This window comes from Lepisosteus oculatus, chromosome 10, assembly GCF_040954835.1.
Source record: "Lepisosteus oculatus isolate fLepOcu1 chromosome 10, fLepOcu1.hap2, whole genome shotgun sequence".
Lineage (NCBI taxonomy): Eukaryota > Metazoa > Chordata > Actinopteri > Semionotiformes > Lepisosteidae > Lepisosteus > Lepisosteus oculatus.
In genome coordinates, this window is record NC_090705.1 from 7658864 (window position 1) to 7671021 (window position 12158).

The following is a 12158-nucleotide window of genomic DNA, read 5'->3' on the forward strand; positions in this document are numbered from 1 at the left end:
ATAGTCACATTCAAGGGATTTGGGGTTAGTAATCAGATTTCCATAAAGCACTGTAGTATCGTTGTTAGTACCTTGTCTAATTTAGTGCAATAACTTTCGGATTATGTAGAATTAGCTGTCATTTCATTGTCACGTTGTTGATGCACATTGAGCTTTCTCAAGGATGTACTATGGCACTGTAATCTTAAAATGAAAACCAAGATTAAAGGTTGTGCTTTATAATGCATAAAAAATGAGTCATATATACAACAGATTCATAAAGTGAAGTGTTTGTAGCAGGCGCGCTGATATTTTACTGAAGACTCGTGACCAGTGTTAATTCAGTGTTCTGATCAACTCGGGGTCAGTTTAGCCGTGAGAGTCATCATCAGAAGCCGTGCAAGGTGCTCATCTGTGAAGCTGCAATTCTTGCACTAAGTTGCTAAATTACTGTTGTTTGAAATAGTTTGTTTAGGCTGTACTGTCCGGTCTTGGGAATTTACAAAGATTTGCATACACGTTTTGTTTTAAAAATATCGATCCATACCTGTTCAAAATGCTCCCGCTGAAGACTGTGGGTTGGTACATTTCAGTAAATGTTAGCAACACCCAGAGACAAGGCTGAAATGTGTTGATTGCACAAGTATTCAGACCCAGGAGCTCAATATTGAGTGGACACCCCTTGGGCAGCCATTCGTGCACATTTCTAAAAGCGGATTTGCTCAAGTTCTGTCCTGTTGCTTGGGGATCACTTGTAGACAGTTCTCAAGTCTTTTCTTGAAAATAAACTATTATGGCAGACAGACAGAGAACACTCCACTGATCTCCTTATGGTAACTCTGTGCACCTCAATTAAAGTTTGCAAAAACAGAAGATTTGAATACTTATGCAATTGTGACTTTTCAGTTTTTGCTTCCAATTACTATTTGTGTACTCTTTTTGCTTTGAATGTGTGTAGTAAAATGTAAATATGCCAAATATTAATTATTACTTCAGAGTGTCAGGACTACAAGATTTAAAAGCACCGAAAACTGTGCAAGGAACTAAGTACTTTTGCAAGGCACTTGTACTGTATAGATTAACAATTTGTGGAAGTGCTCCAGAGCATTTTTTCTTCTCCCAGAATAATGAGGGTAAGGTTTTATGCTTATATTCATACCTTTTTTTCTTCGTGCGTCACGCAATTTGTTCGAAGCAGTTGTGCAAGAGGCTTTAAAAGGACAGGTGCTTTTATTTTTCTGCTTTGGTTCCTGCTGCAGTTTCAGAGAGCCGTGCAGCAATGTCGCTGAACGTGGTGAAATCAAACCTGACCTCCCTGAAGACCTGCCAGCCTGACATCAGTATAGGCATGGACATTGTGACTAATGTGGCCCTGGATTTACAAGAGAACGGAGGTGAATACTTTTATATGATCTGGCAGGCCGCGGCAGACAAACAGAATCAGTTTAGAATTGGTTGACTGCATGTATTCGTGTAAATATGCATCCAAATGTATGTATGTGCTTATGCATACATGCACACTGCCGTTAAAATGTTGGGATAAACACCAGTTCATTTTGCAGAAAGGTTAGTAACATAGTTGACGCTGTCAAGACAAATATGTCTTTCATATATATATATTCAACAGAGGATTCCAAAATATATTGAATGACTAAATACTTAATTTTCATTGAAAATATAGGTGGACATCATTGTACACATATCCTCTCTATGCAGCACATTATGTGGCTGGGAACCCCTGCCACATGACGTGTTGGACCTCTGAGAGCGGCGTGGGAGTAAAAACATTAAGGGCCATTTGGCCCATTTGGTAGTCAGTAGCTAATTAATCCAAGGATCTCATACAGCCATTTCTTGAAAGAAGCCAGGGTGTCACCTTAAACCACAACCACATGGCTGGTTAACTTGTTCCACACCCCAGCCACCCTTTAGGCTGAGAAGGGCCTCTGTATGTCACAGCTCCGCAGTTCATTCATGTTCCTTCGCTGGTCCTTTCATGATGCCTGCAGTACTGACGTCACGATGAGGGTGACGGTGTGTGTCGGGGCAGACCTGTCGTACAGGTTTCCAGCAGGTCTCGGGCCTGAGGACTGCTCAAAATCTGTGAGAGAGACAGAGGAAACAAGTCCCGGGATCCTCAAACCTCTGAGCAACTCAGTTTGTTAATATTAATGAATACATTCGTATATATTCATGAATATATGCAGATGGTAGTCGATAGCTAAGATGGTACTGTATTATCTCTGTCATGATTAGGTTTATAACCTCCATTTCCAAATTTGCCTGTCTTTTTGTTGTTTTTTTTCACCCTTTCTGAATGCTTGATATGAGGTTTGTCTTTGTGGACGTGTAGTTGCAGTGCCGACCCTCCAGTTCCCAAAACGGGGGGGAAAAAAAGGCTGGCGCTCACAGCTCCTCTAAATTACAGGCAGCGAGGAAGATTTCAAGAAGCTGGAGCAAATGATGCTGAACTGTGCAAGAATGGAGAGAGAGATCAACTATTTTGTAGCAGCAGTGGAAGAAGTGACCTCACAGGTAGGACAAGAGGGAAAAGACCTTTCTCTCCTGGTAGCAGTTTTGTTGCCTGCATTTGTCTTGGGGCGTCAGATGCATACCAAGGTTTCTAGTTATTTTGCCTGCCCAGCTTGTGAAGTTGCATTTCCTTTTAGACCGCGCCTGCCCAGTCCACCTTAAAACTGACAGTGAGACTTTGAAACCACATTGCCTGCCCCGCATGTCCTGATTCCTTCCCATAACAGACCTTTGCTGGACCTGTATTTTCCGAGCTTAACAACTGATTAACAAACCTTATCTTGCTCAGATTATTATCTGGATTCACTAAAGAAAAAGTTCAATGGGCCACCCATTAAAATGTTGACCGAACAGCTTTCATTAAGCACTGCCATACGCACCCAAGGTATAGAATGTTGGCTTTGTGTTTGTAATAGTTTGTCTGTCAAAAAGACTTGAATGGCCAGCAATGACTCATCTGCGCAGTGTTTGTGTGAGTCAGACAGATTCTCCATCCGTGACTCACACACTCTCAAGCTGCTCTCGTTTCCCACAGTTCCTGTACAAACAGAGAACTGATACCCGTGATGTTATGAGAACAGGACAGGCACAGGGCAGTGTCGTTAACCACGATAGAATGAAGGGTGGAGATAAACCGCTTTGGATGGTCAGTGGACGTCACTTTGTGGGAGCCTAGAGTTCAGCTACACAAAATCCCAGTTTATGTTTGTGGTAAAGTGATAGATCCTTCAGTATAAATCCATAATGCTTTCCCTTTCCTTCTAAACTAACACTGAAAGATCATCTTGATAAGAAACAGATTTCCTACTTTTTCGTGCTCGTGTATATGAAATCTGTCATTTACGTCCGTTCGAATGCTGTTGCGGTGGCACAATTTAAAAAAGCCGGTATTGTAAACATAGAAGTGGAAAGCAAATTCCAAGGCAAGTTTTTTTTTTATATATTTTCCTTAGAGGTAGAGTGTGTGCACATTCTGTTCTCCTGTTGAGTGAACTACAGGTATTCCCCAACTAACACAGTTTTGACAAGCAGATTCGGTTTAATGGGTTTTTGGAAGTAGGACTATTCCCCCACTAAGGCACCTCTGTTTTAAAGAATTTTATTTAAGAAGGTTTCTGAACATTTTAACAAATCAAACACAAACAAAAACTAAGAAACAATTCAAACAAAAAAAAAGAGCCAGACAATGAACTGAACAAAAGCACAAACTTGCTTAAGCCTTTTAACTTTTTTTTGTTGAGATAAGAATAAAGTTAGACTCTGTGATGTAAGTAATCACAAAAGAATCGGATGTATAAAACCTGCTAGGATATGTACAAAGCTCAGTGTTTTTGAAAGTATTTAAGAAAGGACTCCCATGCCCTAAGGAATCACTCCAGAGTGCTTTTTCTGCAGAACAAAAATCCTCTCAGTCACCTCATTCAAGATCATCTGATTGAGCCCGCTCTTGAAACAGGGTACAATGCCATATTTAAATTCTTAAAGAACATTTCTTATGCCCCAATCATTCCGAACGTCAGTGCTGATTGTTCTACACGTCTGAATGTTGGCTCTGAACAACCAAATGGTTAATTCAGGATCTGCAGTATTTCTACACATAATTTCTGCAACTTGGAACACAGCCAGACGATGTGTTTTAGTGCGCCATCAGAACACCTGCAGCTTTCACATAAAGGACGTGCCTTGTTCAGTTCAGTTTTAGCATAATGAAGTCGATGTATGACCTTGCCTTAATAGAGCATTGCTCAGACTCTTCTCAAACCACAGTGGAAATTTAAATATTCAGTTCCTTGCACCATTCATCTTTCAGGTGATTAACAGACACCTCAGTGGGCTTGTAAAAAAAAACACATACTGTGAATTAAATATCTACATTTGATAGGCCATTGCATAAGATGAAACTTATAATTTACTAAATGATGCAAATTATAATCTATATACAAATCTTATCAAGTAATCAGTCCTTTTTCCTTCCATTATGTAAACACTTCATTTTGTTATGGCATGGATGTGACTTAAACTAAAGGTTTATCTAATTTCTAGTCCAATCTAGTATTCCCATGTTGTTCCTCACGATAACACTTGTGCTATTTTGATTCAATTTTACAGAAAAAAGCAGAGCAGCGACAGAGGTTTTAGTGTGGACTTGTTCTTCAAAGTCTAACCACACAGCTGTATTTCTGTCTATACTAGACTTTTGGGGAAAGCCAGCTTGCTAATATGTCATGACCCTTGCACCTGCAGTGCAGTAATAATGTCAAAAGGCAGATTTTTAAAATGATCTTTAGAAATAAGTGGCATCTTATAGTTCCAGAGCAATGATGTAATAATTGAGTCTACAGTCTTAAAAAAAAATTCAGTAAGGAACACGAGGCAAATTCTGGAACACATATAATCTGGGCAGTAAAATCATCTTTATAACATTTATGTGCTCGAAGACAGTCCTCCAACTCTTGATATTTTATTTTATCTTTAAGATCATTACGGAGTAGTTAAGTTTAAACATTAACTTAGGGTCTTAGGAACCTTAGCTACATCATAAGCATATAGCATACAGGTTTCTGTTTTGGCAACCTTAATACCTGTAATGCTCGGATGATTACTTATGCTAATTGCCAGGGGCTCTAAGGCACTATCTAATGTACCTGATTTAACACAATTTCAGAAGCAGGGGTAGACACTGACTAACACACTCGGTGCTGAGCAACAACTAAGGCACTCGGGTTAGAAGCTGTGCTGTTGTCCTACTAACGCACTAGGTTTGTCATGATTTTTGTCGATCATTGTAGAAGAAGCATGGTGACTTGACTGCACAGCTTTCGAGGCCATGAAACCAAAATGATTGACGAAGGCAGGGTAATGAACAGGAGTGGAGATGGTAACAGGACAAAAAAAACAGCAATAAGCTTAGAGCCCAATCAACATGACCAAGCTGTAGGAAAACAATGAATGAATATGTGATATCAGAAGAATAGAAGAATTGTAGCAAACAAGAGAAGGCCAATCAGCCCAACTAACCCATGTGGTAATAACTAGGTAAGAGATCCAAGCATCTCATCTCTTAACGGAAGCAAAGGTACCGGATTCAACCTCATGGATAAGTAGGTTTTTTCTTACTCACACAAACCTTGGGGGAAAAAAAGGGCCTCATGTTCTCCGTTTTAAATGCAGGTCCACGTAATTTCCATGTGTGCCCTCTAGGTTGTGTTTCGCTGTTCTGAAGAAATCTGTTCAGTTAACTTTAAGTAGACTTTTCGATATTGTCCTTGCTACCATCTTGAGTGCAGTGAATCTGAAACATTCATAGAAATGCAAAGTTAATGTACAAAACTAATGTATGAAAGTATTCAAATTGGTTAAAACCTAAAATGGTTATCATAAAAACACGTATGAGGTTAGCCATTGTTTCCTCCTATTGTATAACCCATTTACTCTCCCCACTCTCGTGTCCACACTCCTTGAAATTATCATTATTTCTTCATTCATTTCTCATCGTTATTTTAGTTGTGATTATTTTCTTCGCTGAAAAAAGTGAAAAGGTGATGTTCAAGCATAACAAACAAAAAGAGGCAAAAACTAAAAGCATTAACCAAAATCTGGTCATAATAAAGTAGTAAAATGTCCAAATTTGTTGATTCTGAGTTGTGGGTGGAAAGAATCCACTCCATATTTCCATAATGTCTTAAGAATAAATCATCTTAAGACTAATGCCGCTTTCAAGATAATTTTATAGAACTTGTGTTAGTCGGGGAATAACTGTAGTGCTGAGGTGGTTTTCCCAATAGGAATGACCGTTGCCACTGCTTTCTTCAGCTTTTGAGACTCCCCCCCACTCTTTTCGATCTCACAGGTGAGGCAGGATGACCCTGAGGGCTTGTCTAAATTGATGGGCCTCGTAAATCAAAGGTTTACTGACCTCCAGGCTGCTGCCAAGGACTCGCAGCTACACAAGCACAAGAAGGTGGTCCAGCTGAAAGAGACTCTGAAACGTAGCAAGGTGACAGTAGGTAAGGTTCCGACTCGGGAGTACTGTCCTGACGTGTGTGGAGGTGCAGCCTGGGAAGGCGAGCTGTTGTAACTGCGGAGAAATAGGCTATACCCTTCAGGGTTTCCCTCTGGAAAAAGCTTCAGCCGGATAGTAATCTCAACCCCCTAAGATAGGCCCCTGTCCCTTAACTGCTAGATTACTGCTTGCCAATTAACTGGTGATCTTATTACTGTAACTAAACAATATTAACCTGAAGAGGTTTTTTGACCACAAAACTAGTTTGATTATATGGGATTCATCAAAGATGTAGGCTATCTTTGATGCTGGTAGAGGAAGAGCTATGTGCTTGAAACGAGTTGCTATTTGCTATTTTTTGTATGCATCAAGCCATTGTTGGGTTCTTGCAGCTATTGGGGCGCTGTTTATTGTATTGTGCTCAGTGAGGCAATACGTTTTTTTTCCACTGTGAAAATTAAGTGGCAAGCGACGGAGGGCGCAGTATTTGTCTGTGACCTGATGATTAAGCAGCGTGGAAACCCTGCGTTCTTTTTTCTGCATCTTGACAACGTAGCTCTTAAGGGTCCAGAAACCCAATGCGTGACATTTGCCGTCGAAAATTATAATTGCATACTGTTTGTCTCGATGTTCTCTTTTATTCAAGAATGACATTGGTTAATTAAAAGAATTGTGAGACTCTAAAACAATTTCAAAATCGGACATTCATTGGTTCGTGTTTGGTTCATCAACCTAGACCTGATGCAGATCCATGAAAGACTTTCAGACCAAGGCGCGAGTCCGTGAGTGTCGGTCCCAATGCGTGAGACTTGAGAGCTGTTGAATTACGTAACGATGCAGCACCTGGCTGACAATTGATCTTGTGGTGTATTGCTATGAAAGGGCATTTCATTATGAATTACTGTGTACATTTTGTCTGTGATTTATGCATCTGTTTGGCCAGGTGGCCGGCCTGGCCTGTATGCAACCGTGGGAAACCCTTACCTTCCTGCTGTCACTTGTGAAATACAATAGGATCTGAGTGCAGAGAGCTGTCACAAACAGCCTGATTCGCTTAGAACCATGTCCAGTCCACCTCTATACCATTGCATAATCTACTACAGTGTACGGTATGTATGGATAAAACACATAAGCAACCCTCCTTTATATGATAATTGAAGTACTCATGCATTGGCTTAAGGTAATTAAAATAACACTGATCAACAAACAAACAGTAATTGCAGACTTATAGTAATCAGTAATATAAATTACATGAATCCCTCCTCTGCGTCCAGTGGATGCCTGCACTTCCTCTGTCTGTGTTCTCAGCTATGTCCCGGCACTGTGACTAGCATTCCCCACGATAAGGACAAGGGAGTCAGTACCTATCACCAGCTTTTCGCTCTTCCTGCTGCTGACACAGAACCAGGGGCATTCGATACAATGTGCAAACAAGAGATGTGGAGATGCAGCTGCTGGGTACTGGGTACTCACCAGCTAGATTCGTCTCATGATCCGAGTCTTTTATCAGGCCCTCTCTGCTCTTCTTCCATGCAAGACCCTGTCACAGATAAGAGAATGTTTAAATTTGCAGCTGTTGAGACCCTACTGTAGAAGGCAGCGAAAGAGTTTTAAAGTGAGATAATAATAATAATAATTGCTTACACTTATATAGCGCTTTTTCTGGACACTCCACTCAAAGCACTTTACAGGTAATGAGGACTCCCCTCCACCACCACCAATGTGCAGCCCCACCTGGATGATGTGACGGCAGCCATAGTGCGCCAGAACGCTCACCACACATCAGCTCTCAGTGGGGAGGAGAGCAGAGTAATGTAGCCAATTCATAGAGGGGGATTATTAGGAGGCCATGATTGGTAAGGGGCAATGGGAAATTTGGCCAGGACACCGGGGTACACCCCTACTCTTTTCGAGACACGCCCTGGGATTTTTAATGACCACAGAGAGTCAGGACCTCGATTTTCCATCTCATCCGAAGGATGGCGCCTGTTTACAGTATAGTGTCCCTGTCACTATACTGGGCCATTATACCCACATAGACCACAGGATGAGCGCCCCCTGCTGGCCCCACTAACACCTCTTCCAGCAGCAACCTTAGTTTTTCCCAGGAGGTCTCCCAGCCAGGTACTGACCAGACTCACACCTTTGCAGACCGAGCTATTATTTCTTGCTAAGGTAGTGTGATTACTACCTTAGACTTTTTTTTCGATATCCAGTGCCATGTTTTGAGATTAGTTGAGCATATTTAATCCCATAGACTGTTTTTAAGAATTTTTCAGGGGAAGGACATTTGTGGTGTCAGCGTTTTATTGGCAGTTACAATCACGAATTAAACAGAGTCCTTGTCCTTCTCCCTCTAAAAGAAAAGCATGTGTTGGCCAAGCGCGAGTGCCCGTGTTAGTTTATTTCTTTACTTTGCTCTGCTTGTGCTGCATTGAGCTTTGCTAGTTAAAAAAAGGTTAAGATAGTCATAGAAATTGCTTCTTAAGAGTTTTTTTGTAGGAACCGGGAATTGGAGGTCAACCCTTTACATTTTAAGCTCCTTAAGTGTTCAGTGAGATTTTTTTCCATCCCTGTGATCCTGTTTTATTACTCATATGACAAGAGGTGGGGTCGGTGTGGATACAAATAACATACTCAAAATTATTTTCAGGTTGACTTCAGTCACGGTTGTTATTAGTTTACAGGCCCTCACACAGCATAGAGCAAGAAAATTTGGGAAGAATCCCTTTTTGGGGTTAAGGATGAAGGATTTACAGTACCGCACTTAAATATTGGAAACTGAAGCTCTGTGCCCAGGAATAGCTTTCCTTTCCGGCTGCAGTTCGCACAGCCTGCCATGGGGGGGCAGCCCTGTATGGATGCCTCAACACCCATTTCTAACAAAAACATGGGAGAGGAAAAAAATGATCACTGTCCTCTTTTTTTGTCTTTCACTTTTAAATCATTATCTGCCTTCCAGCATCCTCTCCCATTCTTCAGTGCAGTGAAGCAAAGGACTTTAGATTCTCCAGGTTCATCTGGCATAGCAGTTGAAATCATGAGCTGGGTTGTATCTTTTCTGACAGGTTTGAGCCTCCGTTTCTCTCGGCAGTAGGCTGAAACAGTGCTGCTGTATAAGAAGCCCGCATCACAAGAGTCAGCTTTTAAGCCTCTTATGTCCAACACTATTGATCTGATGGGTACTTCTTTAAACTGCCCTGCAAGGGTAAGAAATGCATCAGTTTGAGGTTTTGTATCCCCATAAGGATAAAGATGCTATTGTGATGCTATCTTTTCAGATAAATTCAACAATTTACCAATATAGTGCTTTGCAACCCAGAGAAATTATTTATTCCGGCTTTTATGCACATTTGTCTAGTCGTTTAAACAAAGACAGATTTGTGAATGAGGACCCATGAGGCTCTGATTGCATTTGATTGTTATTCTGTGTTTTATTATACATCGTGCACTGGAAAAGAAAACAGATTCCTGCTTTAGTCTGGCCATAGAGGCATCTGGCTTCTTTACAATCTGGGCTGCTCATCTGGACTTCCATGGAAACCAGTGTTTTCATGAGCTGCTAAATTTACAGTGCGTTGAATATTAACAAAGTGCCTGGCAGCACTTTAAAAAGCAAAAATAGCTGGAGTGTGACTCAGAGTGTGAGTCATTAACTGCGAGTACTGGTAAGAGATTTCAGCTTGACATTGAAAGAGCTAGCAGATGCAGCTGCTTGTTTCTAGGAACTCTGAATCCCATTTCATTCTTGGGATTTCTCTTGTGCAAGAACAATCACATTGTTTTGTTGAGGGACCTTGACTTTTCTGTTTTGTTTTTTTTTCCTGTTTAAAAAAAGAGACCTGAACCTCACATACACACAGTCGAACGGACGGCGGGTTTCATATTGACAAATGCAGCAATGAAAACTCATGGACTGAAACATTTGCATGCTTGATACCTTCTAAAGTTGTAAAGAACCATAACTGTTAAACTGGAGTCAAAATTATTTTAATTCACATTTCGCAAAACGCATTGCGCTGGCAAGCTTTCTCCAGCTGCAACAGAGATCACAGTTCTGTTTTTTTAAGGTGCTGGTTTTGTGTAAAGTATTCTGCTCAAATGTACGACAGCAGTGCTGCCCTCTGGGATGTGATCCCATGACCGGGCCCAGTAAATACAAAATCTAGACTGCTGCCACACTACTTCTCTGAACTTCCTAATTTACTGACACTTCTATGCAAAGCACCTGAACGTTGCACCCATTTAAACTGCTGGGTATATTACTGTAACAATTCAGGCGAGTTGCCTTAATCAAGGGTACAACAGTAGTGTCCCACCTAGAATTTGAACCCACAACCCTCCAGTTATAAGTCCAGAACCCTGATCAGCTATAATAATAATAATTATAATAATAATAATTGCTTACACTTATATAGCGCTTTTCTGGACTAGTGGGGTCTCCCCTCCACCACCACCAATGTGCTGCATCCACCTGGATGATGCGACGGCAGCCATAGTGCGCCAGAACGCTCACCACACATCAGCTATCAGTGGGGAGGAGAGCAGAGTAATGAAGCCAATTCACAGAGGGGGATTGTTAGGAGGCCATGATTATAAAGGCCGATGGGAAATTTGGCCAGGACGCCGGGTTACACCCCTACTCTTTTCGAGAAACACCCTGGGATTTTTAATGACCACAGAGAGTCAGGACCTCGGTCTCATCCGAAGGACGGCGCCTGTTTACAGTATAGTGTCCCCGTCACTACACTGGGCCATCAGGACCCACATTAGCCGCAGGGTTAGCGCCCCCTGCTGGCCCCACTAACGCCTCTTCCAGCAGCAACCTTATCTTTCCCAGGAGGTCTCCCATCCAGGTACTGACCAGGCTCACACCTGCTGAGCTTCAGCGTGTAAATCAGCTGCCTTTGCTCTACCCTGCAAACCACCTGCTGGCAAGCCTGCCAAAACTGGGTTTGGTGTTTCTGCTGATGTCATTAAGGCACAGCTATAGGAGATATAGAATACATCAGACTTGTGTCCGATGACATCAGAGTCACACAGCTGATGTCGTTTCTTTAGGTTTGTTTTGTTTTTGACGGATCACGCCCAGTTCCTCGTGAGTTCCTCTCTCACCAGTCACAGATCCGGACTCATTGCTTCCACACACCCTCTTTATGTGCCTTGCTCACTCGCTCGCTCCTCCCGTAAAGAAATGGTTGTCCCCCACGCTGTTCATTGCCCCTCTCTTCCCCCTCCTTTTTACCGCTCCGCTGACATGCCGGGCGCGTTTCTCGTTTTGGCATCGGGATCTTTTCCAGCAGCAGGAAGACGATCGCCGCCGAATGATTCCAGTTGGGTTTTTTCTGGAACCTGGGGCGCAAGCCCGAGGGGGACTGGCCGATCTCAGCCTCTGCGCGAGCCAGGGCGGGAGGGCTGTGGCTTTTCAAAGGCTCTCTTGACCACCATAAGCTGTGTGCAGCGTGCTCCGACTGTCACCCCTCACCGTCACGCAGTGTTACCACAGGGCATATTCATAGAAGAAATATTCAGAGCCAATTTAGAAAAAAAAAACAGAGAGAGAGAGAGAGAGGGAGATAAGTCCCAGATAGTTTTGCACCGTGGTCTGGTGTGCCCTTGTGTGATGGTGGAGGCAGATGGCTGC

At 42.2% G+C, this 12158-nt stretch overlaps 1 protein-coding gene and 1 long non-coding RNA gene across 4 annotated transcripts in view; one reads left to right on the forward strand and one right to left on the reverse strand.

Annotated features, from left to right (window-relative positions):
- The window catches only part of nsmce2 (NSE2 (MMS21) homolog, SMC5-SMC6 complex SUMO ligase), a 29237-nt gene that overhangs the window by 473 nt on the left and 16606 nt on the right, over positions 1–12158 (forward strand). For all 3 annotated transcript variants that reach the window (XM_015358068.2, XM_015358070.2, XM_015358069.2), the window contains exons 2-4: positions 1239–1373; positions 2408–2514; positions 6362–6518. In XM_015358068.2, the coding sequence (XP_015213554.2) occupies positions 1259–1373; positions 2408–2514; positions 6362–6518 (379 nt within the window). In that variant the 5' untranslated portion in view covers positions 1239–1258. The remainder of the gene's footprint in view (positions 1–1238; positions 1374–2407; positions 2515–6361; positions 6519–12158) is intronic.
- LOC107078703 (uncharacterized) lies at positions 1543–8034 on the reverse strand. Its single transcript, XR_011190615.1, has 3 exons — positions 7988–8034; positions 5639–5803; positions 1543–2080 (listed from the first exon to the last, which is right to left on the reverse strand). It is a non-coding gene; the product is annotated as an uncharacterized lncRNA (long non-coding RNA).